Below are 26426 nucleotides of genomic sequence, written 5' to 3' on the forward strand. Positions count from 1 at the left end.
ACACACTTCAAGTATGTGATATGTCCCAGTCACTTCCAAGTGTGGAAGATACAGAGATTGGAGAAATTAATGCCCCAGGTGTTGAGAGCTACACCAGGAATTCCTGCCAAGCAAATGAAAGGAAAAAAAAAACCAAAACAACCTCCTGTGCATTCCGAAGTTGTTTCCTGTGATAGTCTCTGCAGAGGTGCGCTGAGGGTTCTGCAGGAGCAAGGCTGCCACCTGGCTGATGGTGGTGGTAAATGTTACTGATTAGGAAAGACACTAGTTTCAGTAGGGTTACAAAGAGAAGTATCTGAATCAGTGATACAGCGTCAGTGTATGTGGTATGTTAGGTGGACCTGATACCAGAAGAGCACAACTTAAACATGATCACAGACATGAAAGAACACCCATCCTAGGGACTTTCATTGGCAGTCTCTCAAGTATCAAGTGGGATTCTGAGAGTATTGTAGATCTGTTACAGCATGTATCTTTCTACTGTAGCATATCATAGGTTGCTCAAAACATGCCCTGTTTTTGTTTCCGGTTTAGAAATTTTCTTGCTTAGCTTTGTTCCTAAATAGCCTTTTTTTTTTATTGCTGGTTAAATAAAAATCTCCCTTCCATGTATCTGCAACTGAAGACTTGTAACCATAATGTCTTTTTCTTTAATTATCAACATTAGTAATCCAGAGGGGGATTTCATTGTTACATTTTCATACAGGTCTACAATATTTTCTAATCAGTCTTACCTTTAACCATAATATCTATTTATGATTTGACTTCCCTTGAACTCTGCTTTTAAAGAATCTGTGCCTTGACACCCTGGAATTTACCTCATTTTAATCACATTTTGGATTCTCTGGATCACTTTTTTGGGGGGGGGTCATGGGACTTGAACTCAGTCTGGGCACTGTCCCTGTGAGCTCCTCAACTCACCTTTGAGCCTTACCTTTGAGCCAAGTCCCACTTCCTGTTTTTTAGAGGCTAATTGGAGATGAGTCTCAGGTCCTTTTGTGCCCAGGCTGGCTTTGAACCTTGATCCTCAAATCTCAGCCTCTTGAGAGACGTGAGCCAATGCGACCTAAGATTCACGTTTTTATTTTCCTTGGTTTTTCTTCATTTTGCTGGAGAATATCTAGTAACTTTTCAGGAAGAATGTCAGGAAATTGTGTTTCACAAATAAGACTGTGTTTCAAAATAACTGTTGTTAGTGCTTGTTTGATAGCTGGACTGGGGACATGGAATACTGTTTTAACATTTTGTATCAGTACTTGGAAAGAATTATTTTGTTCTGTTATCTTCTTACATTGTTTTTAGTGTTGTTGTTTAGTGTTTGATTAGTTTTCCTTTTTTTTTTGTAGTTGCCTTTTTTTTTTTCCCTTTGCTAATCTTGAGCCTGAGCACTGTCCCAGAACTTTTTGCTTAAGGATGGCTAGCACTCTACCACTTGAACCATAGCACAGTTTCTGGCTTTTTCTGTTTCTGTGATGCTGAGGAATTGAACCCAGGGTTTTAAACATGTTAGGCAAGTACTCTATAGCTAAGACATATTCCCATTCCTCTTTTCTTTTTTTATTCCTTCTCAAATTGCTTTTGGGAGTTTTTTCCTAGGTTTGTTTTTTTTTTTTTTGAGGCAGGGTATGTTGGTTGTAGGGTTTGGACTCAAAACCTAGACGCAGTTGAACTTTTTTGTTCAAGGCTAGCACTCTACGACTTTGAGCCTCAACTCCACTTTCAGGGCTTTTTGATGGATAATTTGAAGATAAGATGTTCTTTACTGCATGGGCTGGCTGGCTTTGAACCTTGATATTCAGAGCCCAGCGGCCTGAGTAGCTAGGATTATAGGAGTAAGCTCCCAGCATTACCTTAGTTTTCTGAAGTTGTGTGCTGATTAGGCACGCATATACGATTGTACTTCTGGGCTGTGAAAAGTAATCCTTTCAGTTTGAAGGCTTGTTTGTATGTGTGTTTATATGTACACACATATGTATGTATGTATGTAAAAATATATGTATTTTTTTTTTTTTTTTGCCAGTCCTGGGCTTGAGCTCAGGGCCTGAGCACTGTCCTTGGACTTTCTCAAGGCTAGAGCTCTACCACTTGAGCCTCAGCACCACTTCCGGCTTTTTTTCTATGTATGTGGTACCGAGGAATCGAACCCGGGTCTTCATGCATCCTAGGCAAGCACTTTAACCACTAGGCCAAACTCCCAGCCCCGATATATGTATATTTTTTTGACAAAGGCATCTTGATTATAAATAGGACATTAAAAAGTAGCTAATTAGCTGGGTGCTGGTAAATCACTCCTATAATACTAGCTACTCAGGAGGCTGACATATGAGGATTGCAGTTCAAAGCCAACCTGCACAGAAAACACCAAAAAAACCCCAACAAAAACTCTGTAAGTGGAGGCAGTGGCTCAAGTGGTAAGGTGCTTGCCTTGAGCAAAAAAAGGGACAGTTTACAGGCCAAGTTTTAAATGCCAGGTCAGCACCATAAAACCCCCAAAATAAACAACAACAATGAAAACTAAACTAATGAATAATTAATAATTTTTTAGACATTTTATTCCTCCCACCTTGCTCACAAATTGCATTGGTTTTTTTTCTGTTTCTAAAAATGATTTAAGCCGGGTGCAATGGCTCACACCTGTAATTCTACCTACTCAGGAGGCTGAGATCTGAGGATCATGGTTCAAAGCCAGCCTGAGCACTAAAAGACAGAGACTCTTACCCTCAAATTAATCACCAGAAATCGGGAAGCGAGGCTGTGGCTCCAGGGTTAAGGCGGTGTCCTTGAGCTGAAGAGCTCAGGGACAGCTCCCAGGCCCAGAGTTCAAGCCCCACAACCCACCCCCCCAAAAAAATTATAAATTTTATTTAGGTGTAGTTTTTCTGTGTTCCATTTACTTTTGTTCTCTGTTAAGGATTGATACATGTCTCTTTTTCTCAGTCCTCCTTATTTGTGTTTTTTTTTTTTTTTTTTTTTTTTTTGCCAGTCCTGGGCTTGAGCTCAGGGCCTGAGCACTGTCCTTGGACTTTCTCAAGGCTAGAGCTCTGCCATTTGAGCCTCAGCACCACTTCCAGCTTTTTTCTATGTATGTGGTACCGAGGAATCGAACCTGGGTCTTTGGGCATGCAAGGCAAGCACTCTACCACTAGGCCAAACTCCCTGCGCAGTCCTCCTTATTTGTTCTGTTGCTCTGCCCCCCCCCCCCTTCCTCTTTCTCTGCAATAGGATCCTATTATTTAGCCCAGGCTGGCCTCAGGACCCTTCTGCCCCAGCCTCCTAGTGCTGGGATGACATTGTGTGCACTACCAGTCTGCCGTTCTTTCTTTTTGTTACTGAGTAATTAATTTCTCCATATACTCCAGGCTGGCCTCCAATTCCTGAACCTCCTGAGTTTTGAGGTTATAGGTGTCAGGCCTCAAAGCTAGTGTTTCCAAATTAATCTTTAATATACTGCACAACAATATTATTTAAGTATTAATTCTCTTTAGGAAAGAAAATGCTGTGTTTCTTTTTGATTGTCTTTATCAGTAGCTGTGATGAAGAATTTGGATTTATGTCTTTTCATTTAAAAATGCATACAGGTGCCGAAGTGCTGGTAAGTATATATCTGTGTCCTTTAAGGGCTCTGCACAAGAAGGTATAACTCGCTTGTCTCTTCCTGCTCCATTTGCCTGGGATTGAGAGTAAACCGTGGCTTTCTGAATCTTCAGAAAAACTAAGAAACATTGGCCATGCAGTTCTAACCTGCCACTTGACTCAAAAACCAAACCAAAACAATGAAAAGCCTCAATTCTTAGCTGCGAGACAGTGGCTCCCTTCTGTAATTGTAGTTACTTAAGAGACTGAGGTGTAAGTTACCTTTTATCTCAAGTTACTACCCAAAAAACTGGAGATAAAGTGGTAGAGCTCAAGCCTTGACCAGAAAAAGCTAAGTGAAGGCTCAGGCCCTGAGTTCAAGCACCCATACCTGGGGTGTGTGTATGTGTGTCTGCGAAACAGGCCCCAAGTCATTAAACTACAAGAGCATTTCCAAATGATGCTTTCAAAGGATGTTTGTTAGAGTAGTGTGTCTTAGGGTTTGACTTTAGAGAATAAGACTAGGTAGTCCTTTGGTGTACTCATATTCAAAGAAGCTAATGTATGAAAGATCCATCACCAGAAAAGATGCCACACGTGTCTCTGCTGACTGGGTGACTGATGGAAGCCTATCTCACTGAAGGATAGAAAAATGACAGTTTCTTAGAGGCCAAGGAAGGACAGTGTTTGTCCAGAAGCTTTCTGGCTGACAGGAGGGGGTTAGTGCTCAAAGGTTGCCTAATACTCTGGTTAAATATTAATCGTTGGGTAAGGGCAATACCGGTTTATCAATATTTGATGCTATCAGCAATGGAAGATTTGTCCTTTTTGAGTTATTTACCTTTCTTTCTGGAGGGTCATTCTTTTTCTTGATCATTACTATTTACGTTGGTAACATAAGAGTAAAAAGATTCTCAAATCAGTCTTAGGTTTTGTTTAGGTTTATGTAAAAATGAAGTTTTCCTTAGCTAACTACCAAGATTTTTTTTTTTCCTTTTCTTTTTGTGCTAGAGCTTGAACTAAGGGCCATGGTGTTGTCTTTTAGCTTGTTTCGCTCAAAGCTGCCGGTGCTATACCACTTGAGTCACAGCTCCACTTCCAGCTTTTTGCTGGTTAATTGGGGATAAGAGTTTCACAGACTTTTTGCTCAGGCTGGTTTTGAATTGTGATCCTCAGATCTCAGCCTTCTGAGTAGCTAGGATTACAGGCATGAGCTACAAGTGCTTGGCTAGGTGGTCTTTAAAATGTTTGGTTTTGGGGGACCGGGAGTTTGGCCTAGCATGCACGAAGAAAGACCTGGGTTCAATACCTCGGTACCCCACATACATAGAAAAAAGCCGGAAGTGGTGCTAAGGCATAAGTGGTAGAGCTCAAGCCTTGAGAAAATCCAAGGACAGTGCTCAAGCCCTGAGTCCAAGCCCAGGACTGGCAAAAAAAAAAAAAAAAAAAAAAAAAAAAAAGTTTGGTTTTGGACTTAATTTGGGTCCCCCAGCAATGCTGGGGTTTGCGCTTGGGGCCTTATGCTTGTTAGGGTGGCACTGTACTATTTGTGGCATGCTTTTAGCCTTGCTCTTTGCTTACTTTGGAGGTGGAGTTTGAACTTTTCTGTCCTGGGTGGTCTTGAGTTGTGATCCTGCGGTCTCAGCTTCCTGGGTCACTAGAATTACAGGTGCTCCATGCTGTGCGCCTAGCTACTAATTTGGGTACTAGATAATAGTGTTAAGATATTAGTATTGTTAGAAAGGGACCTATGTGAGTGAGTGAGTGAGTGAGTGTGTGTGTGTGTGTGTGTTGTATGGAGCTTGAACTCAGGTTCTCATACTTTTGCTTGGCTTTTTTTGCTCAAAGCTGGTATTCTGTCATTTGTGTCACACCCCTACTTCTGGCTTCACTGGCTAATTGCCTTTACCTCCTGGAGTGACTTTGAACAGCCAATCCAAAGATCTCAGCTAGGATTACAGGCCTGAGCCACCAGTGTCAGCTAGAGGCCATCCTCATGTAAGCAACTCACTTGGTAGAGAGATGGAACCTAGAGAGATTAAAGTGTTGGTGTGGTGACACAAGTAACTGACCTTTATTCTGTGCCAGGCTGTATACAGACACCCTCATGAGGCCATCCGCTGAGCTTGCTGCTGGATGAGGAAATGAGGCTAATTTGCCTGGGATTCTTGGCAGCAGAGGTGAATGGTAGAGCTAGGCTGGCCTCTGGTTCCGTCTTCATCCACAGGGAGGAGGAGTTTGCCATGGCTCCCCATTCCTTCATGGCAGTATGTTCTGCAGATAGAAGTCATGGCTTGACAGTTTGAGGTGCTGGTTTTGGAGATGGGACTGGATGAGTGTTTTTCTTGTTAGTTGACAGTGCATAGGAGGTGATTTGGGGTTTGTCACAGAGGGTTTGATGCCATTTGCTAATAAGGAATGGCTGTGGAGGAACCATTAAGATTTCTTTCATCTGTAACTTTTAAAAATCTGTTCCCCCACTTTCTCTGTGCCTCAATAATTCAGAAGAAATTAATTCAGAAGAAATGAATACCACTGTTTAAATCTTTCATGAGCTTGTTGCTTGGCCACTCTATGCCACATCTGGAGGCAGATGCTAGGAGCTCCCTTCACTAAATAGCCTGTAGACTAGTAGGGCCTGCTGTGCCATGCTGAGGGGCCTGTGCTCATAACACAGGGCACAGGAGCAGGCACATGGGGAGTCTGGAGACGTGGCCCAGAGATTGGAAGGGTGCTGTCCCACCTGAGCCCTGGGTAGCAAGGGGGACTTGCTTTTTACTGGACAACTGCATGGCAGAGAACTGCGCGAGTGTGACCTGGTCCCTATAACCAGGATGTGTCTAGCTAGTGAGATCCCTGTCTTAATCCCTAACAAAAGTAGATTTTAATTCACTGTGTATTAACCAAAGCATTGGGTGGAAGACCAGAATACTACTTTATGCACACTCTTACAGTTCTGTACAGAAGTGTGATCAGTTCACTCCCTTGGCTTAGAACATTTTATTTGCTTCTAGGATAATCCTTAACATCTAATACTAATCTAATCTAATACTGACGTAACCATATAATTTAGCATGCAAGCTGGGATGCATTTGTATGGAAATGGTTGTTAATCTCTGCAGAGATAGCTGGCGTATAAGGAAATTTTTTTTTTTTTTGGGGGGGGGGTGAACTCCGGTTCTGGGCACTGTCCCTGAGCTCTTCAGCTCAAGGCTACCACCCTACCTCTTGAGCCTCAGTGCCACTTCCAGTTTTCTTTTTACCATGAGTTTCCTAGAGACTTCCTTGAGCCTAGATTTTTATCACCATTGGGCAGCTTCTACTCGTCCTCAGTCTTCATTTCTTCAGGGTAGTACTCTTTAACTAATTTGATTCAGATATTTCTAAAGTATGTCTTAAGAAAAAGTAACGCAAAGTCTGTAGCTAGCAGTGTGTGTGTGTGTGTGTGTGTGTGTGTGTGTGTGTGTGTAATTTAAAGACTCAGGAGTTCTTCACATATTTTGTGGGAGGGGAAGGGAAATCATTTGAAAGAATTTGCATCTGCTACACCTGTCCTTGCCTTTGTTCACTAAACGTGGACTGACAGTCTGCAGAGCTTGTGCATTGCGTGTGCTGTGAGAAGTAGCATGGGGCTGGCTTAGGGTATGGAGACAGGTGTGTGAAGTTTCTTCACTTGAGGATTTGAGCCCCTGTGATTTGATGTAGGAAGTTTGCAGTGTAGCCTTCAATTCTATGTCTACGGGGCCTGAGCCCAGGGTTCCTACACCCTGGGAGATGTACCCTGTCTTTGCTGTGGTAACCGGTCTTCCAGTTGTGTCTGCACAACTCTGCTGCTGTGTCCATTGTTTGAATTCCTGCAAGCCAGGACTTCTACTCTGCTGGGCTTTTGCATTTGTCCCTGAGGCAGCTCTAGCCACTAAGCTGACCTAAGGTGTCTGTCCATTGTTGATTCCTGGTGTGCAGGTGCAGCTCTGTAGAGCTTAATGTTTTGAGTGTGTGCAGAAGGCAAGTGTGTTCATAAACACAGTATAGCAGAAAAACTAATCATAGTATTAACATAATTCTCACCAGAGCACAGCAGTATGATACCAGTTTTTCTTCTCATCTTTAGTGACCTGTATAATTAGTATTTCCCTCCTTAGTTCTATAATTATGTAGAAAGACTTGTCTCCCAGTTAAAACATCAAGCCATTTAGAAGTGTTAGATTGCCTATCAGTTTTTTCTGAGAGGATTGTGGTTTTAAGCCAGCTCCTACCCCACCCCACTCCACCCCCCCCAAAAAAAACCCCAAAACTAAGACCATATTTCAGTCAACAAACGGGGTGTGGTGGTTGCACAATGTAGTCCCAGCTCTGTGGAAGGCATAGTCCAGCATGGGGCAAAATACAAAACCTGGAATATGGGCTCCTAGCTGGTCAAGAGGCTGAGATCTTCTGATCTTGTTTCCAATCCAACCTGTAAAAAAAGTCTAGGAATCTCTTAGCTTCAGTTAACCATTAAAAAAGCTGGAAATGGAGGTGTGGTTCCATTTGTAGTAGAATAACCTTGAGCAAAAAATGATAGACAAGAGCATGAAGCCCTGAATTCAAGCCCCAGGGTTTGAAGGATGGGAGGGACTGCAAAATAGAGCTGTGGCTTAAGTGGTAGAGCACCTGCCTAGAAAGCACAAGGCCCTGTTCAAACCCCAGTGTTCTGAGAAAGTGAAGCAGCTCAAAATGAAGCAAGCTTTTGGAGCCTTATGTTCTTTCCCAGGCTAGTTTCATTGTGAAAGCTGCAGCATTTCAGATTTTAAAATTTTAGATTAGGATGTTCTACCTGTAAAATCCATGCAAATATTCCATAATCTGAAAAAGCCTGGAATAGGAAATACCATCCAATTTTGTACAAGTACACGAAATCTACGGATATTCGAGAAGAGTCCATGCCTCCTGGCAGGTGTGGGGTGTGTCGTAGGAATGCAGGGCTGCTAATGAGGTGCATTAGTGTGACCCACTGCGGTCCCGGAGAGGACAGGTCATGTCATGTCCTGCTTTACTTGCAGGAAGGACACTAACCCTGCACCTTGCTTCTGTGATAAAAGTGTTTTGACCTGGGATGAAGGGAGTCCAGGAGACCTGTTTACCCCAATAAGTCAGTCTAGCAAGTTTTAAAAATTCAACATACTTCTGGGCACTAGCAGTTCATGCCTGTAATCTTAGCTACTCAGGAGGAAGAGATTTTAGGATTGCAGTTCAAAGCCCGGCCAGGCACAAAAGTCTGTGAGACTTATCTCCAATGAACTACCAGGAAGTGGGGCTGTGGCTCAAGTGATAGAGTGCTAGTCTTGAGCAGAAGAGCTCAGGGACAGTGTCTAGGCCCATAGGTTAAGCCCCATGACTGACCAAAAGAAAACAAAAACAAAAGAACCCAAAGCAAGCAAACAAATAAAAGTCAGCTTATTTAATCCTCCTAGTTTTGCATCTTAAATATTAGGATTATGAGTGTGTGCCACCATACTTGACTTAAGTTGTATTTTTAAATAAAACGGTGAACAGTCTAAAAATGTTGGCAAACAATTTGTGAGCTAAAAGACTTACATGTTGGGAAGTTACAAAATGCTGAAAAATTAGAGAAGAGATTGGTAAGTGGAAATGCATCACATTCATAGATGGAAAGATATTAAGTGTCAGTTCTCTTAAGTTGTCTTATAGATTCTCTCTTACCACATGTCACTGATACCACCGATACATTTTGGGTAAAAGTTGTCAAGTTCATAGAGAAATACAACCAAGTGGCATAGCCCCAAATTGCCAAAAGTCTTTATAAAGACCAAGTTGGAAAAAAGTCTTTAACTGAAGACCAAGTTTCTTGTTTTAAACTGTCCCATGTGTGGTACTAGCATAAGGATGGGAAAAGAAAGTTTGCTTGTCATCAGACAAATTGCTGCAAGGCCAGGAATGTAGCCAACCTAATTAGCATCTAGAATCCTGGCTGCAAAGAGACTCAGCCCCTTATGATGGGGCTTGAACTCCAGGTCTGGGCACTGTCCCTGAACTCTTGCTCAAAGCTAATGCTCTATCACTTTGAGCAACAGATCACCTTCAGAGCATGAATTTTTTTTATAAAGCTTTCCTGATGTATGAAAGCCTAGTGTATGTAGAGGGTGAAATACACATTGGATAAACCAGTCTGGTATGTTCACCTTAAGTAGAATTCTTAAAAAATGCTTTGAGGAACCCTCCCTGTGCTTGTGACTTCTTTTTAGGATTTAGTATGTAAGTGCTTCTCCTGAGCTTGGTTTATATGTTTTTTGCTTTGTTTAAAAGGGTGCATTTCTATTCAAAAGAATGATTCTACAATCTGATTTTATTCTCATTCAATATTTTTCTGAATTTAATCTGGTTTCATTTGGGGTTTCTGTTTCTGATAGGATTGTTGCTAAATTTATGTGTGGATTAGCTTAGCCAACTACTGGAAGCTGTTCTTGGCCACTTTTGCATTTATGCAAAAGCCCCTCCATCATTTGCTGATGGAGAGAGTGTGCTTTGCTAGTTGAAACTGAGATGCTTCAGCTTTCAGGGATTTGTGTGTATTACATCTTTTTGATTAATATTTCCCTTTTCTCCTTGGAAGGAAAGGTGGTTTGGACAGTGCTGAAACTGACCAGTGAATGTTACATCAGGTATATGAGATTATTTATTTTACACCAGAACTTTGGTATTCATATTTAAAATTTTTTGAGACAGACTCTTACTGTATAGTCCAGCTAACCTTGATCTCCCTTGGGAGCTCAGGCTGGCATGGAGCTCGCCTCCTGCTTTAGCCTTGGATTACAGTGGTATGCCACCCATGTCTGTTGGACAGAAGATTCTTACGCAGGCATATTTGTAGTCTGTAAACTCAAAGTTTATTTGAAAGTCTGCACTGTGGCTAGATAGTGAGTTCAGGGTAGAGTTGTTTGCTACCTCAATGAATAGTGTAGTGTTGCATGGCTCAGCTGCCACTCCAGCTGGCCCTGGTTGGTAGAGTGGGCATGTTTTGAGGATGAAAGACTCTATTGTGAAGATGAGCAGTTTGGAAAGTTTACCTTATCTGGTTCAAAGCCAATCCCGGGCACTAAAGACCCTGAGACTCTTATCTCCAATTAGCCACTAGAAAACTGGAAATGGCGCTGTGGCACAAGGGGCAGGGCAGTAGCCTTGAGCTGAAGAGCTCAGAGACAGAGCCCTGGCCTTGTTCCAGCCCCACAACTAGACCAACAAATACAACAGGATGGGTCTTTGGAGGGAGAGTGTGCACTATTTTGGAGGAATTAGTATTGTCATTTTGGTGCTGGGAGTTGAGCCCAGGGCTTTGTACCTTCTAAGCATGTTCTCCCTCTCTCCCTTCTTTTTTCCTTTACTCTCTCCCCCTTCCTCTTCTGTTTTTCTGAGGTGCCAGAATACTGTTTTTTGAACTTGTGGTCTGAGTGCTGTCTTTTAGAGTTTTTGTTTTTAAACACTAATGGCTAATACCCTTCCTTTCTCCTTCTTGTTTATTATAACTTTTTTTGGGGGGGGGGGGAAGGACCAGTTCTGGAGTTTGAATTCAGAGTCTAGGCACTGTCCTTGGGCTTTCTCAAGGCTAGCACTCTTACCACTTGAGCCACAGCACCACTTCCAGTTTTTTCTGTGCATGGGGTACTAAGGAATTGAACCCAGGGCTTCGTGCATACTAGGCAAGCACTCTACCACTGGGCCATACTCCCCACTGATGATTAGAACTTTCTAATGGTCATGTTTTTTTTTGAAACCTATTAATAGCAGTTTTGTGGGAAATGAGACTATACTTCTATGTAGATAGAAAACAGCCAGTGCTTAAAAGGAAGAGTGTTTAGTGCTTTGGTTGGATGTGAAAGGTAGAAATTCTTTGCAGTTGTAACCACATTTTCAACTTGGGATTTGTATCTATTTCATATACTCAGACTGTGAAAATTGGAACCTCAGGAAAGCATTTATAACAGGGCATTATACTGTCAGAATATCAGTGTTTCATGTGACTGAATTTGATACGAAATAGAGAGGGCCAACATTTACAATGAATAAACAGGGAAGTATCAATAAACTTGGCTTACCGTGGAACAGCCCAAGGTGTCCAGCTGTTTTAGTCCTCACTCTTCAGCTTACTTGTCTTGGGATTTTGTGGATTCCTTCACCATACTGTAGACATCTAGGTGTACTTCCTTGGATTAAGTTTGAGGTTCCTGGATTTTGTATACTGTACAAGATGTTCATTGGACAGTGTCTTGAGTGGCATGCATGTATTACACACTATGTCGCTGTAACTGAATAAACACAAGAATGATACTACACAAAAGAAGCTCATTTCCCCAAACCGAGTGCAGTAATCTATAAAACCTGCCTGTTGTTATACCTGAGCATTTGGTATCTGTCTTGGCAGCTCACCAGAAAGAAAGAAACTGCTTGAGGAGCTGAGTTCTATTTGGTTGTGGTTGTGCAGTCCCGTGTTCATTAAGTAGTTCAATGTTTAATTTTGAGTCACTTTTGTAAACACTGTGATAAGCTACGGAATGTAATTTTTATTTTAAATTGTGTATATTGTGGTTGTTTTTGGTTGGCTGTGGGGCTTGAATTTAGGCTCTTGAGCCTCTTTATGTTCAAGGCTAGCCCTCTACCCCCTTGAGCCACAGCATCGGATCTGGCTTTTTCTGAGTAGTTTATTGGAGGTAGCAGCCTTGTCCCTGATTGGACTGGCTTTGAGCCTCGATCCTCAGATCTCAGCCTCCTGAGTAGCTAGGATTACAGTGTGAGCCACTTCACCTGGCTGGCTATAAATTATAAAGGCATGAAATTTTAAAATTTGTACTATTTTTGTGTGCTGGCTTAATCTCAGGGCCTTATGCTCTTTTTGCTCAAAGCTCTACTACTAGCTTTTTTTTTTTTGCTGGGTAATTGGAGATAAGAGTCTCACAGACTTTTCTGCCTAGCTTTAACCCTCAATCTTCAGGTCTTAGAATCCCGAGTAGCTAGAATTACAAATGTGTGCTACCAGTACCCAGCTAGATTTTTAAATTTCTTTCAACGGTTGGTTTCCTCCTCTAGAATAGTTTTCAGTTAAAGTCTGCCATCTTGTGGTTCTACAAAATATGGGATTTAAAATCTCTTACTGAGCTTTTTATATATCATTGCTTTATATCAGAGCGGATAAAAATTCTTCCCTTTAAATTATTTTCTAATCATTCAGCTCATTTTCTTTTTAATTAGGTTTTAATTAAGAACAAATATTGAGACGTTTGATACTATTAAAGCTTTTCCTGTGTAACTGATTTTATTAAGAACAAACACTGTCTTTTAAAACATTGTTGAACATACTGCATCTAAAGGAATTTTTATTGTATAACTCCCCATTAAATAAAAAATATTTTTAGGAAGTGGCATCAAGTGATAGAGTGCTAGCCTTGAGACAGAAGCTCAGGAACAACACCCAGGACTGGCAAAAAAGAAAAAGAATTTAGAGACAAAGAAATCCTATTTAGAAGCTCTCTTTGGGTAGTTAATAGGATAAATTGAATTTTCCTGCACAAAAATTGGAGGCTCTAGCTACCACCTATATGAAACTTGTAAGTGCTTATAACCCTCTTAGCACACCAACTAGCTTTTTATTAACATTTTATAATTTTGTTTTTATTTGGTGTTATTCCTGGAATTTGAACTCAGGACTTAGGTGCTGTCCCTAGCTTTTTGTTTTTGTTTTTTTGACAAGTCCTGGAACTTGATTTGGCCTGGTCACTGTCCCTGAGCTGCTTTTGCTCAAGGCTAGCACTCTACTACTTGAGCCACAGCGCCACTTCCAGCCTATTCTGTTTATGTGGTACTGAGGAATTGAACCTAGGGCTCCATGCATACTACACAAGCACTCTACCATTAAGCCACATTCCCAGCTCTCCCTAAGCTTTTCTTCATTTTCCTCCTCCTCCTCCTTTTCCTCCTTCTCCTCTCTCCTCCTCCCATCTAGTAGTCCTCTGCCACTTGAGCCATAGTACCACTTCTGGCTTTTTTGGGTGGTTAGTTGGAGATGAGGCATGTGGACTTTTCTGCTGTCTGGCTTTGAACTGCTATCCTCAGATCTAACCTCCTGAGTTGCTAGAATTACAGGCATGAGCATTGGCACCTGGCTAGTTATCAAGTTCTTTTCCTGTCCACCCCCCAGCTGTGGGGCTTGAACTCAAGGCCTGAGTGCTGTCCCTGAGCCTCTTTGCACTCATAGCTAGCACTCTACCACTTGAGCCACTGCACTGGTTCCAGTTTTTGAGTGGGTAGTGGGCGTTAAGCATCTTACAGGGACTTCTTTTTCTGCTGGGGCTGGCTTCCAAGAACAAGGCTGAGATGTCAACTTCCTGAGTAGCTAGGATTACAAGACATGAGCCACCAGAGCCCGTCTAGTTATGAAATTATTTTTAACATGACTTTTCAGACTACGTATTCATTCTCATTTTATGTATTTTGACTTAGATCTCCTATACATTTTAGGTTTTGTTTTTTTCTTTGGCCAGTTCTGGGCTTGAGCTCAGGGCCTGAGCACTGTCCTTGGACTTTCCCAAGGCTAGAGCTCTACCACTTGAGCCTCAGCACCACTTCCAGCTTTTTTCTCTGTATGTGGTACTGAGGAATAAAACCCTGGTCTTCATGCATGCTATGAAAGCACTTTTACCACTAGGCCAAACTCCCAGCCCCACATTTTAGTTTTCTAGTATAAACTGTATTTAAAAAGAAACGAACTTTTCAAAAAAAGTTTTGAAAAAATTTGTTGAACAAAAGGCAAATGTATAGAAAAAAGGAAGAATGTTAGTAGAATACAGAAGACATAAATGTGTTCTCATTTAGAGACAAGCAGGGTTCTGGCCATCTTTTCCAGTAGTGTCCATCTGCCCAGAGTCCTCAGTAATCACTTTCTGTGGGAAATTAGCGCACACTATGACTACATCCAGTGCTTGTAAATTGGCTTCTCATTTAGTAGAATACCTTGAGTTGGGTAGGATTTGATGTTTGTGTCTTTTTTTTTTGCCCAAATGCTTTACAGTTACGCAAAGAAAGAATCCGATCTTAGTGGAGCCCAGATCAAGCTTCGGGAATATGAAGCGGCCCTGAACTCTAAAGATGCGGCTCTGGCCACCGCCCTTGGTGACAAGAAGAGTTTAGAGAGTGATGTGGAAGACCTCAAAGATCAGATTGCCCAGGTAAAGTAAAGTGCTCCTCAGCATAGTGGGCGGGTGTGGTGGCTTCTATCTTAAGCCATGGTTTGACTGAGTGATTATTTTAACTGTGTTTTATTGTTTCGGGATTTGGTTTGGTGGCTGGCCTGCAGAAAAGTCTTGTGAAATGTCTTGAATCATGCTTGAATACAGCATGATTCTTTTCTAAGCGAGCATCCTATTTATTGGACTCCTTGCACATCTTGCCTTTCCCTTTGCTGTCATTCTGTCCCTTGCTCTCAAACCCAAATGTGAAATGGGAAAGATATCATGATGCAGGCAAAATCAAAAGGGATTCACTAGAGATCCTGACTTTTTTTTTTTTTTTTTTTTTGCTTGTGAGTGATGACTTCTGTGCTCTGTTGTCAATCACCAGGCTGATTCATTATGTTCTGTGGCACCTGTGGCTGGGCACAGTGGGTGACATATACCCAGGCTTATACCATAGATTGAAGGGAGGTCACTGTGCCAGGATAAGCACAGAGGAACTCGAATACTTGATTTGATTCATGTGCTTCTTGCATTCTTTGTGGTTGCTGTGGGACAATTCTCACCCTTCTTTTTCTTGTAATAGTTGGAAGCATCCTTAGCTGCTGCCAAGAAACAGTTAGCAGAAGAAACTTTACTGAAAGTGGATCTGGAGAATCGCTGTCAGAGTCTCACTGAGGACCTGGAGTTTCGCAAAAACATGTATGAAGAGGTAACTGTGTATAATTCTACTTTTCATAGGAAAAAGTAACAGTATGTAAAAGTATAAATTATATACATATGTATTTTCTGATTTCTTTTCCACAAGATAGGTATTAAGTGAAGGGATGGTTGTTTTGCAGAAATTTTGCAGGAAAAGTTGTACTTTCGCTAAAAGGTTGCATCCAGGAGTTCAATCTGTCCTGATAAGCAGATTTCACTTCACCTCTGCACATCGCTGAGTGCTGTACACGTGTGAGTGAGCATTTGTATGTTACCTGCTGCTGTCAACACATTCTTTCACAGTTGCTCACTCTAAACCACAGGTTTTTTTTTATTAAAGAATTTATTAACATTGATTTTTACATCACATTTCAAATGACATGTTTAACCAACGAGTATTTAAGAAGGGAATCTCTATAAACAGTCACTTAAACCACAGGTTTTTATTGTTACCACTCCCCAGTTCCTGATGTCAGGAAGCTGAAAGGCCCTTAGCCTGTGGTGAGGTTCAGTCACACCTCTGCCCAGCCCATTCCCAGCAGCGAGATCCACAGGACATACCCTGTGCATTCACAGGGCTACCTGCTGCATACCTAACTCCAGGAGGGAGCCCAAGCCCAAGACAAAACTGTGGGTCACACTGACCAGCCCAGCATGCACTGTGGGAAAAGGATTCTGTTAGGGATCAGTACCACTGGCTGGAATTTTTGGAGACATCTTAAAAGTCTGGCTGTGTATATGTGGTATGTGTGGGGGGGGGGGGCGGTGGGAGAGAATGGCAATTGGAATGTTGCTTAGTGAAGTACAAAATAAAAATTGAGGGAGGTAACATGTATTTCCTTAAAATTGAGGCTGATGATAGAAATGAATCCAGGTAGAGAATGAATATTAAGTATCAAATGCTTCAGCTCCACGTATCAGTTTCTCATTTAAAATGAAACACTAACATTACCGTCTTTTCCAAGGAATAGAGAACAGTCAAAGGAATGACCCTATAATTGTATCAGGTTTATTTGTAAAGGTAGAGACTTTTGTGGCATGGACTTAAACTTGTCCTTGATCTGTCATTACATTGATGGTAATTGACAATCAGGAATAGTTTTTCTTTGCAAATCACTGGTTCTTCGTGAAATAATCCTAACTGAAAAATGGCATCATTAATGTAATTAATACTTTTGGAAGGTCTGGAAAATATCTTCTAAGGTTTAATTTTTTTTTTTTTTTTTTGGTGACAGTCCTTGGGCTTGAGCTCAGGACCTGGGCAGTGTCCTTGGACTTTTTTAAGGCTAGTGCTCTACCACTTGAGCCACAGCACCACTTCTGGCTTTTTCTTCGTACGTGGTACTGAAGAGTCAAACCCATGGCTTCATGCCTGCTAAGCAAGCACTCTACCACTAGGCTATGCTCCTGGCCCTCTAAGGTTTCATTTTAGATGTTGAGAATGATTTACGATTTAGCTGTTTGAGGGCTGAGGGCCTGCTAGTCCACCAGGCATAAGGCTCTGAGTTGAAACCCCACCTCCAGATGTAGATTCCTTTGTATATGTTTTTCCCTTTTTTTTCTCCTAAATTGAAGGCACTTCAATAAGGATATTGAGTTTCCTTATTAGGAATGACTTAAGTCGTAAAGAAGGGCAAGGGAAGTGGACAAAAGGCACTATTGTGTTCTACTTGTTGATCTAACCCTTTTATTTGCATGTTTTTGTAGTTTAGTTACCTGATTTATCACCCCTGTGTGGTTGATATAGAACCCTGTTTTTCTGGTTTTTCTAATCCTATAATTGTTTTTCACTAGTTTAAGAGGATAAGGAATCCAAATAAGCAAATGCAGCGTGTGGGAGTGTGTATGTCAGTGGTAGAGCAGTTACCTACTCTTGTGGGTTTCCAGTGCTACACAAGAAAAAACTAAAGTTGTACAAATAGCAACCTTTGTGCATTATACTTCCCTCTTGTGGCTTTTGGAATTATTGCCATCAAGGACAAATCTCATTTTATAATGAGAAACAAGCTTATTTATTTATTGACTGATTTGTATTCTGAGCCAGAGGTTGATTCATCCATTCAGTGGAATGGACAGTTTCTAAAAGGGAAAAATCATGACTATTCCTTTGTAATGGTCATAGCCTTGAGTTAGTCAAGTAATATTGTTAATAGGATCTTGTATGAATTGGTATTGATAGCTTCATGTCAGTTAGTCCAAGAAGTCATGTAACTTCTTCCCTTTGCCTACTGCCATGTGTAAGATAGTTTTATTGCACATAAATCTTGACTGAGAAATAGTCTGATGCCAAGCTTAACTTTCCTTGTGCATGTTTTTCAAAGGTCTCAGGATTCTCAAAGCAATCTAGAAAAGCAATCAGCTGTGTTGTGTTTAATATAGTGTACTAAGTTGTCCATAATAGTGTTACAGTGACATAAATCATCCAGGCCATTCTTTATCTCCAGAGAGAAGAACAGCTCTGACCCTCCTGAAAGGGAATAGAAAAGTCCTTGGAGTTGAAGTATTGTCATTCATGTCACTGCACCTCCGTAATCTTCTTACCTGAGCACTAAGGGACTGCAGAGTGTGTCCCCATGTGTGTCCCGGGGCAGGCCAGACCTCACGAGCTGACCCGAGTCATGCAGATTCAACACTGGTGTTGCCTTGAGGAGTAACTTGGTTCTTATCCCCCCAGGAGATTAATGAGACCAGGAAGAAGCACGAAACACGCTTGGTGGAGGTAGATTCTGGGCGTCAGATTGAGTACGAGTACAAGCTGGCCCAAGCCCTTCACGAGATGAGAGAGCAGCACGACGCGCAAGTGCGGCTGTACAAGGAGGAGCTGGAGCAGACCTACCACGCCAAGGTGAGCGGCTGCCCCTGGTCCTGGTCTCCGCAGTGACATACTCTCCACGCACACTGCGTACTAAGTGGCCTAGAAATTACTAGAAGAAAGTAGCTACTCCAGTTGAGTTATACATAGAGTTTATCTTTTGTCATGAGTCATTGGTGGTTGAACCCGAGTGGTCTGCAGCGCAGTTCTCCTGCAGCCGGTCCTCACCATGCACGTGGTGTTCAGTTAATAAGGAATGGTTCACTGCTTCCAGTCCTCACGTCTGCCTTGTACCACATCATGACCACAGTTGGGCTTTGAAGCAGAAAAGCTGTTTCTTTTTCTGTCACTCTAATTCATTTATAAAGTATTACAGAAACATCCCACTTGTGTTAGCAGACTCGGTTTAGGCTTTATTGGGAAATACTATTATTATCTGTCATGAGGCTTGAACTCTGCGCCTGGATACTGTCTCTCAGCTCTTCAGCTCAGGGCTACCGCTCTACCCCTGGAGCCACAGCCCCACCTCCAGTTTTCTAGTGGCTAAGTGGAGTGTTTAGTGCCGGGCTGGCTTTGAACTGTGATTCTCAGATCTCAGCCTTCTGTGTAGCTAGGATTACAGGCGTGAGCCACCACACCCAGTTGAAACTTGTTAAGCATGTTAAATATTTTGTGATTGAATTAAAAAGGGTTTTAGTGTCAGGCTTAGAAAATTGGGGTCATGGCGATACTAAAAATAATTTTCCACTGCATGGAGATACTAAAAATAATTTTCCACTGCATGGTGTCAGTACTTGTGTTAGGTTTTGGCCATTTTAGGAAGCTAGTGTAAATGGAGATATTACAGAATATTACCTTCCACTGTCCAGCATTTGATGAATGCTGGTATTGAGACAGTGAAGAAACTAAAGTGTAGTCAGTATAGGTTGAGGTCTTAAAAAGAGCCCAGGGAAGAAACAAAAATAAGGTGTCTCAGACACGCACACCCACACCCGTGTACACACATGCACATAAACATGGGCTTTTGAAAGAACTGGGTACTGTTTTTACTCAGGATGCTATTCCTCCAAGTAGCCTTGAAATCTATTCTGTGTTATATTTGTTAGGAAGGGTTACATAATGTTTTCCTACAAACATGAGCACAGTCAGGTTTCTACTGTACAGTTTCCTTATTCGTGTGTTACTCTGCACATTAAATGTTTAGTGAATCAGATATTGAACTAATCATCTTTGGCTCATCACGTGTATTTGTTAATATTGTTAAAACTTGTATTTGAGTCGGTGAGTGTAAAAGAGACTTAGGGTAATTCAAAGCACGTCAGCAAATGTTGTGGTGCTTTTCCTGTGTTTCATCAGGCAGTTACCAGAAGGTAAACCGTGCTTCCTCATTTGCTAGTTCTAAGCACTTAGGGTGGGACTGACTGGCTTACTGCTTCTTGTAGCTTGAGAATGCCAGACTGTCCTCAGAGATGAACACATCCACTGTCAACAGCGCCAGGGAAGAACTGATGGAGAGTCGTATGAGGATCGAGAGCCTTTCCTCTCAGCTTTCAAATCTACAGAAAGAGGTAAGCAAGCACCTTCCTTTGAGCAGAACTGTGGTTAAACGAGGAGCCCACTTCCACCTTGATAGTCCTCTTACCTAGGAAGTGGTGCTCTGTACTTTGCCTCCACAAGGGTTTTCATTTGGCTTCATGTGAGCATCCACCAAGCAGATACCATTACTCCTAATGAGCAGACTGCCTTACTCATTTGTTTACTCACTGGGCTTAGCCTAGCGCCCAGGTGTTCTGCCTGCTCCACCTGTCGGCTTCATCTTGTGGAGTGTTGGTCTCACGTGATCTATTTTGTTTTTGTTATTCGATTTTTTTATTGTTAATTATAAAGGTGATATACAGTGGGATTAGTCTAATAAATAAGGCAATGAGCACATTTCTTTTGGGGCAGTGTTACCCTTTCTCTTGCTTCTCTCCCTATTGTCCTCCTTCCCACCCACAAGTTGTAGAGTTCATTTTCAACATAGTATCTAGTGGCCCCCAGTTTCTTATGAACTTTTAAGAAATCATGCCTGGAAGCCAGAATGAGTAAGACATGCAAAAATTGTTTGTGTGGGGCGAAATATGTTTTTACACAAAATTATATATGCTTAATAATTAGAGCCTTGGACGTTTCACGATTTCCTCTTCTTAGAACTCAGTGGTGTCACCCATTCATTCATTGGTGTGCCTGAGTAACAAGTGACTGCAGCTACAGCACACTTGGTGTGCCCTAGAGGCAGTGTGGTCACACCTGGGCTAGGTTGCCAGTCCCTTCCACTGGAAGTATTTGAGTGAAGCCACGTCTTGGCACACACACAGCCGGGAGGGGGGAACTATGAAGCGATTCTGTAACTTCCTGCTCCCTGAAATTGCCTGGGAAGTATTTTCAGCTTTTCTTTTGATTAGCAGAAAAAATTTTGTTTTGAGATTTCACATGAGAATAGACTTGATGTTACTTTACTTCTGATTGGACTTTCTTTGCATTTTGTCATTTTATTTTTAGTTGTCTTGTAGAACAAGACATTCTTGTCTGAGAACAAAATGAATGTATAACTCAGAATGACCTTAAAAATTTTACTATAGAAGCTTTTACATTGCCTGATATACTTGATTGCCATACATTTTAGATTCTTTTAGAACTACTTTCCCTGGCAATATTTTCAAGTCCACTGGCTGGCGTAAGTCCTTTTGGGCTGCTATAGCTAAATATCACACTTGGAAGCCTATAAAGAATAGAAATTCCAGTGGGAATGTGGCTGAGTTGTAGAGTGCTTGCCTAGCATGCATTAAACCCCTGGGTTTGACTCCTTAATACCCATAAAGAAAGCTGAAGTGGCACTATGGCTCAAGTGGTAGAGAGTTAGCCGTGAACAAGAGAAGCCCAAGGACGGTCCCCAGGCCCTGAGTTCAAGTCCTAGGGCTGGCAAAAAAAGAATAGAAATTCCTTCTTAAATTTCAGGAGGTGAGAAAGACCAAGGCAAAGTCATAGCTGAGTGAGTAGGCCAGTATGTATTGTGAGGACTGTTTGCTAATTTCTGGCTCAGTGTCTTAACATGTGGTATGGGAGAGTAGATGAGCTCATTCTTTGAGAGTGCTATTCCAGGCAAGAGAGTTTGGTTCTCTTATAAACAATTTTAAATAGTGTATTATTATTATTTTGTTGGCACTGGGACTTGAACTCTTGGCCTGGGTGCTGTCCCTGAACTCTTCAGCCCAAAGCTACCGTTCTATCACTTGAGCCACAGTGCTACTTCTGCTTTTCTGGTGGTTAATTGGAGATGAGTCTCCTGGACTTTTTAGTGTCCCGACTGGCATTGAAACTTGATCCTCAGATCTCAGCCTTCTCAGTAGGTAGGATTACAGGCATGAGCTACCAGCACCTGGCTTTATCTGTTTTTGCTTTTTTTTTTTTTTTTTCTGAGTGTGATGGCTGTAGTGGGTCTTGAACTCAGAGCCTTACGCTCTTGTGCTTTTTTGCTCAAGGCTGATACTCTACCAATTGAGCTATACTTCCACTTGCAGCTTTTTTTCTGGCTAATTGGCAATAGAGTCTCTCCCCAACAGACTTCTATGTTTAGGCTTCAAACCAGTCCTCAGATCTCATCCTCCTGAGTAGCTGGGATTACAGGTCTCATCCTGCTTGGCCTTCTTATTACCAGAAAGGACATGTCTTTAGTACCATCTTGCTGGAGATAGAAATTCCAACATGTGAATCTTCACACCACAGCACTGTCTTAACATACCTTGTCCACAAGGGGATGCCTCTGCTCTTCAGGCGGAGTTGATACTGACCTGATCTCTTATTTCCCCATTTGATAAAGTGTATTCTAGTTGTTTCTTTGTCAGTTTTACTTTTCTCTAAATCTTGTTTGTTTGCTTCCTGCTTCATGCACATGATTATACTTAGTGTGTTTATTCTCCTTAGAGTTCTTCTTCATATTGCTTATAGAGAGAGGAAGAGTCTACTGTTGCCTGAGACTTGGTAGCTGGGTCTCCTGGGTCTTTCCTTTATTTGTGAGAGAGAGAGAGTGGGAAAGGGAGAGAGCTTGGGGTGGGGGTAGGGGTCTGGCATCCTACTCTTTAATGACTAGAAAAACGTCCGTTCATCCATAGTAGTCTTGGATTTCTCTGATTGGGGGGAAGCACTTGTTTTTTTTTTCATATATTTTTTATTGTAATTAATAGAAGGATTACATTATATTCACCAGATAGAAGGTACATTATTTCACATACATTGATACCCTTACTCATATCTTGGTCCCCATTTCCCTTCCCCCCCACCCCTCATCTTGTTTTCCCCCCTTCCCTATCCAACTTCAAATAACCAAATGCGCATTTATCCAGTATATCAGATAACAAAGTGAAATACTGTAGCAATATGAGATAACCAAGGGACAGCAAAAGAGATGAGAGATAACATAGTACATTAAGGATAACAATCACTCATTGTATGGCTTTTGTTTTTATATCCTAGAGGTCCTTTCATTGAGCATCATACTATATGGCCTTATGTATCTAGGTTTTGCTCTATTGCAAATCTCTGCTAAGAGAGCCCAAGGTTTCTACTGATTATGACAAATGCGGGAAACCATTGAGCCTATCTTCCTTTGAGTCTGGCTTACTTCACTTAATATGATTTTTTTCCAAGTCTTTCCATTTCCTCACAAATGGGGCGATGTGGTTCTTTCTGACAGCAACAGAGAATTCCATTGTGCATAAATACCACATCTTGTTGATCCACTCATCAACTGAGGGACATCTGGGTTGGTTCCATATCTTTGCTATGGTAAATAGTGCTGCAGTGAACATCATTGTGCTAGTGGATTTAGTATGCCCTTGTTTCTGGACAAGTGGGTAAATGCCAAGTAGTGGAATTGCTGGGTATAGGGAAGCTCTATTTTTAGCCTTATGAGGCACTGTCACACTGCTTTCCATAGTGGTTGAACGAGTTTGCACTCCCACCAACAGTGTAGTAGTGATTCCTCCTGGCCACATCCCCTCCAGCATCTGTTGTTATTAGTTTTCTTGATCCTGGCCATTCTAACTGGAGTGAGGTGGAATCTTAGAGTTGTTTTCGTTTGCATTTCTTTTATGACCAGAGATGTTGAGCATTTCTTCATGTGTCTATACGCCATTTTTGTTTCTTCTTCAGAGAAAAGTCTCTTTAAGTCTTTGGCCCATTTTTTAATGGGATTAGTTTTGGAGTGATTCAAGTTTTTGAGTTGTTGATATATTTTAGATATGAGGCCTTTGTCTGTTGTTTGGTTGGTGAAGATCTCCCATTCTGTAGGCTTCCTATTTAATTTACTAGCTATGTCCTTTGCCCTACAGAAGCTCTGCAGTTTAATGCAGTCCCACTTATCCAGCCTTTCTCTGATTTGTTGTGTTTCTTGGTCCTTATTGAGAAAGTTTCGACCTGTGCCAAGGAGGCCTAGTGTATCTCCTATTCCTTCTTGTAACGTTTTCAGTGTGTCAGCTTTTACCTCGAGGTCTTTGATCCATTTGGAGTTAATTCTAGTGCAGGGTGACAAAGAAGGATCCAACTTTAGTTTTCTGCAGGTGCCAGCACCACTTGTTGAAGAGGCTATCTTTCTTCCATTCTATATTTTTTGGCTCCCTTGTCAAAGGTTAGGTGGCCATAGGTCTGTGGTTTAATATCTGGGTCCTCAGTTCTATTCCATTGGTCTTCAGGCCTGTTCTTGGAAGCACTTGTTTTGTATTCATTATTGGCAGTAGACTTTCTGGAACTAGATATTTTCATCAGATCTCAGCCTCCTGAGTAGCTAGGATTATAGGTATGAACCACCATCTCTCAGCTTGGGTTTTCTTTTCCTGTATCTGAATAGACTTCATTATTGTCATTAGTTTCGTCATACTGCCCATTGGGCCATAAGTGTTTCCCTTTTTTTGTGTGAGTCATGAGAACGAAGTTTGTCTTCAGGCTAACTGGAAATTCAACCTTTGCAACACTGTAGAAAAACTGATTGTAGAAAATGTCCTTAAGTGAAGGGAGGGGGCGTGTGCCTGGGACGGTTGCATTTCCCTGGCAGCCACTTCCGCAGTGACAGGTTACAACACTTAAGCACTGCTTACGTGCTCTAGCAGCTAACCAGAAATTGGCACTGCAGCTCCCCAGTAAGAAACCACCAGCAGCTCTCTTGCTCATATTTTACTATGTACACCAAGTGTAAGTCTTAACTATGAAGCTTAAAATGCAAAACAATTCAGAGTAGTGTCAACATAATTACTTAAGGAACTCCAGATCTTCAAAAGTGAGACATTGGGGTTTCTTCATCTCAGAGATTTCCTCAAAATCTTAACTAATCATGCCACTGTGCAAATCTGCCCACAGCCCATTCTCTTCTGCCTCCCAGGTATGAAATAATGAAGAGAGGACATGTGGACCTTAGATTAGCATAGGAAATGAATTCTAGCCTGTGGTGTAGTTTTTACACATTACAGCTCAGTGCTCGTATAGGGCTTACACTTAGGGTCTGGGTGCTGACCCTTAGCTTTTTGCTCAGGGCTGGTGCTTTATCACTTGCCACAGCTCTACTTCTGGGGTGTTGGTGGTTTAATTGGACTTCACTGCCCTCATTGGCTTTGAACTGCATTTCTTAGATCTTAGTGTCCTGTGTACTACATGCGTGGGGCACTAGTGCCTGGCTCACAAGGACTGTCCTCGGCATTTATAGCATGTTGAAAGGAGTGCCTGTTTCCAGCATGGAATGTCAGATGCTGCTTTTGAACTTGAAGTCATTGATGATTAAGTTCTTCTTGATAGCTTTTATCTTAGCCCAATTTTAGATACCCCCCCCACCAGAACTGAAGTCTACTTTCTATATCCCATTGCTAGCATGTTATCCTGTTGAACATTGAAACCAACAGTGCCCCCTTCCCATTACCTAGTTTTCCGTTGTCCTCTTTCTGTTCCAGAGAAGAGAGGTGTGCCTCAACTCCCTGGGCTGTGACCATGGGGATTCCCGTGCTTTTCATGACCTTGCATGTGGAGGGCTGGTCGGGCCTATAGATGTCTCTGATCTGAGTTTGCTGAGGCTTTTCACCCAGTCAGGCTGGGCCTGTTTGTTTTATTTATTTATTTTTCTTTTGGTTAGTCGTGGGGCTTAAACTCTAGGCTTGGGTGATGTCCCTGAGCTCTTCAGCTCAAGGCTAGCACTCTACCATTTGAGCCACAGCACCACTTCTGGTTTTCTGGTAGTTAATTGGAGGTTAGAGTCTCACGGACTTTCATGGCCCGGGCTGGCTCGGAACTGCGATCCTCAGATCTCAGCCTCATGAGTAACTAGGGTTACAGGCCACCAGCGCCTAGCTTGGGCCTGGTTGTTTTAAGTGCCTGTTTGCCACATCTCATCTTGAACTACATAAGAATTACTAGTGTTCAGGCAGTGTTTCTGCACAGTGTTTGCCAGGCCTCTGCACTGCCAGAGAATTAGAGGTTTTTCTACTTTGTAGTTTTTGTTTTTTTTTTTCCCCCCTGGGGGAACAGTCAGTTGAATACCCTCAAGGTGAAAGGCAAGATTCAGGCTGCATGTCTTAGAAGTGAAGCAAATTCTGTACAGGTTCCTCTTCTCCATTTGCTTGTTGACATCAGTCTGGACTAGGGGAAATTTGCTCCATGTTTCAGGTTGTAATCCTTGCTGCTCATTGCTCAGCTTGCTCTGGCTCCAGCGCCTGTGAGAGCTGATGCAGTGTTGTTCAGTGAGGTTCCAGGTCTTGTTTCTGTCTCTGCCTTGGACCTAGAATCATCCCTTTCCTTCTTTTGGTTTCTGGGCATTATTGGGACATCAGGATCTTTTGCTATAGACCGGGCTAGCCTGAACTTCCTGTGTAGTGCAGGCAGGCCTGGTACTTGAGATTCTCCTGCCCTCAGCTTCTGGGTGCTGGGATTTCTTAGGCCTGGCTACACTCATCTATTTCCCCAAGAACTACGTCTGTTGTTTTTGTTGGTGGTTGTCATATAGAAGTGAAGACCTGGGTGCTGGCGTCCTGAGATGTCAGTTTCTCCATCCACTTTGTCGACAAAAACTAGATGATCAACTATGAATGTTAACCTGTACGTAC

The 26426-nt window shown here is 42.1% G+C and overlaps 1 protein-coding gene across 2 annotated transcripts in view; it reads left to right on the forward strand.

Annotated features, from left to right (window-relative positions):
- Positions 1-26426, forward strand: part of Lmnb1 (lamin B1) — a 40837-nt gene that overhangs the window by 3040 nt on the left and 11371 nt on the right. For both annotated transcript variants that reach the window (XM_090340106.1, XM_090340107.1), the window contains exons 2-5: positions 14633-14789; positions 15379-15504; positions 18169-18339; positions 19749-19874. In XM_090340106.1, the coding sequence (XP_090196232.1) occupies positions 14633-14789; positions 15379-15504; positions 18169-18339; positions 19749-19874 (580 nt within the window). The remainder of the gene's footprint in view (positions 1-14632; positions 14790-15378; positions 15505-18168; positions 18340-19748; positions 19875-26426) is intronic.

This window comes from Megascapheus bottae, chromosome 10 (assembly GCF_031878675.1).
Source record: "Megascapheus bottae isolate mThoBot1 chromosome 10, mThoBot2.hap1, whole genome shotgun sequence".
Taxonomy (NCBI): Eukaryota; Metazoa; Chordata; class Mammalia; order Rodentia; family Geomyidae; genus Megascapheus; species Megascapheus bottae.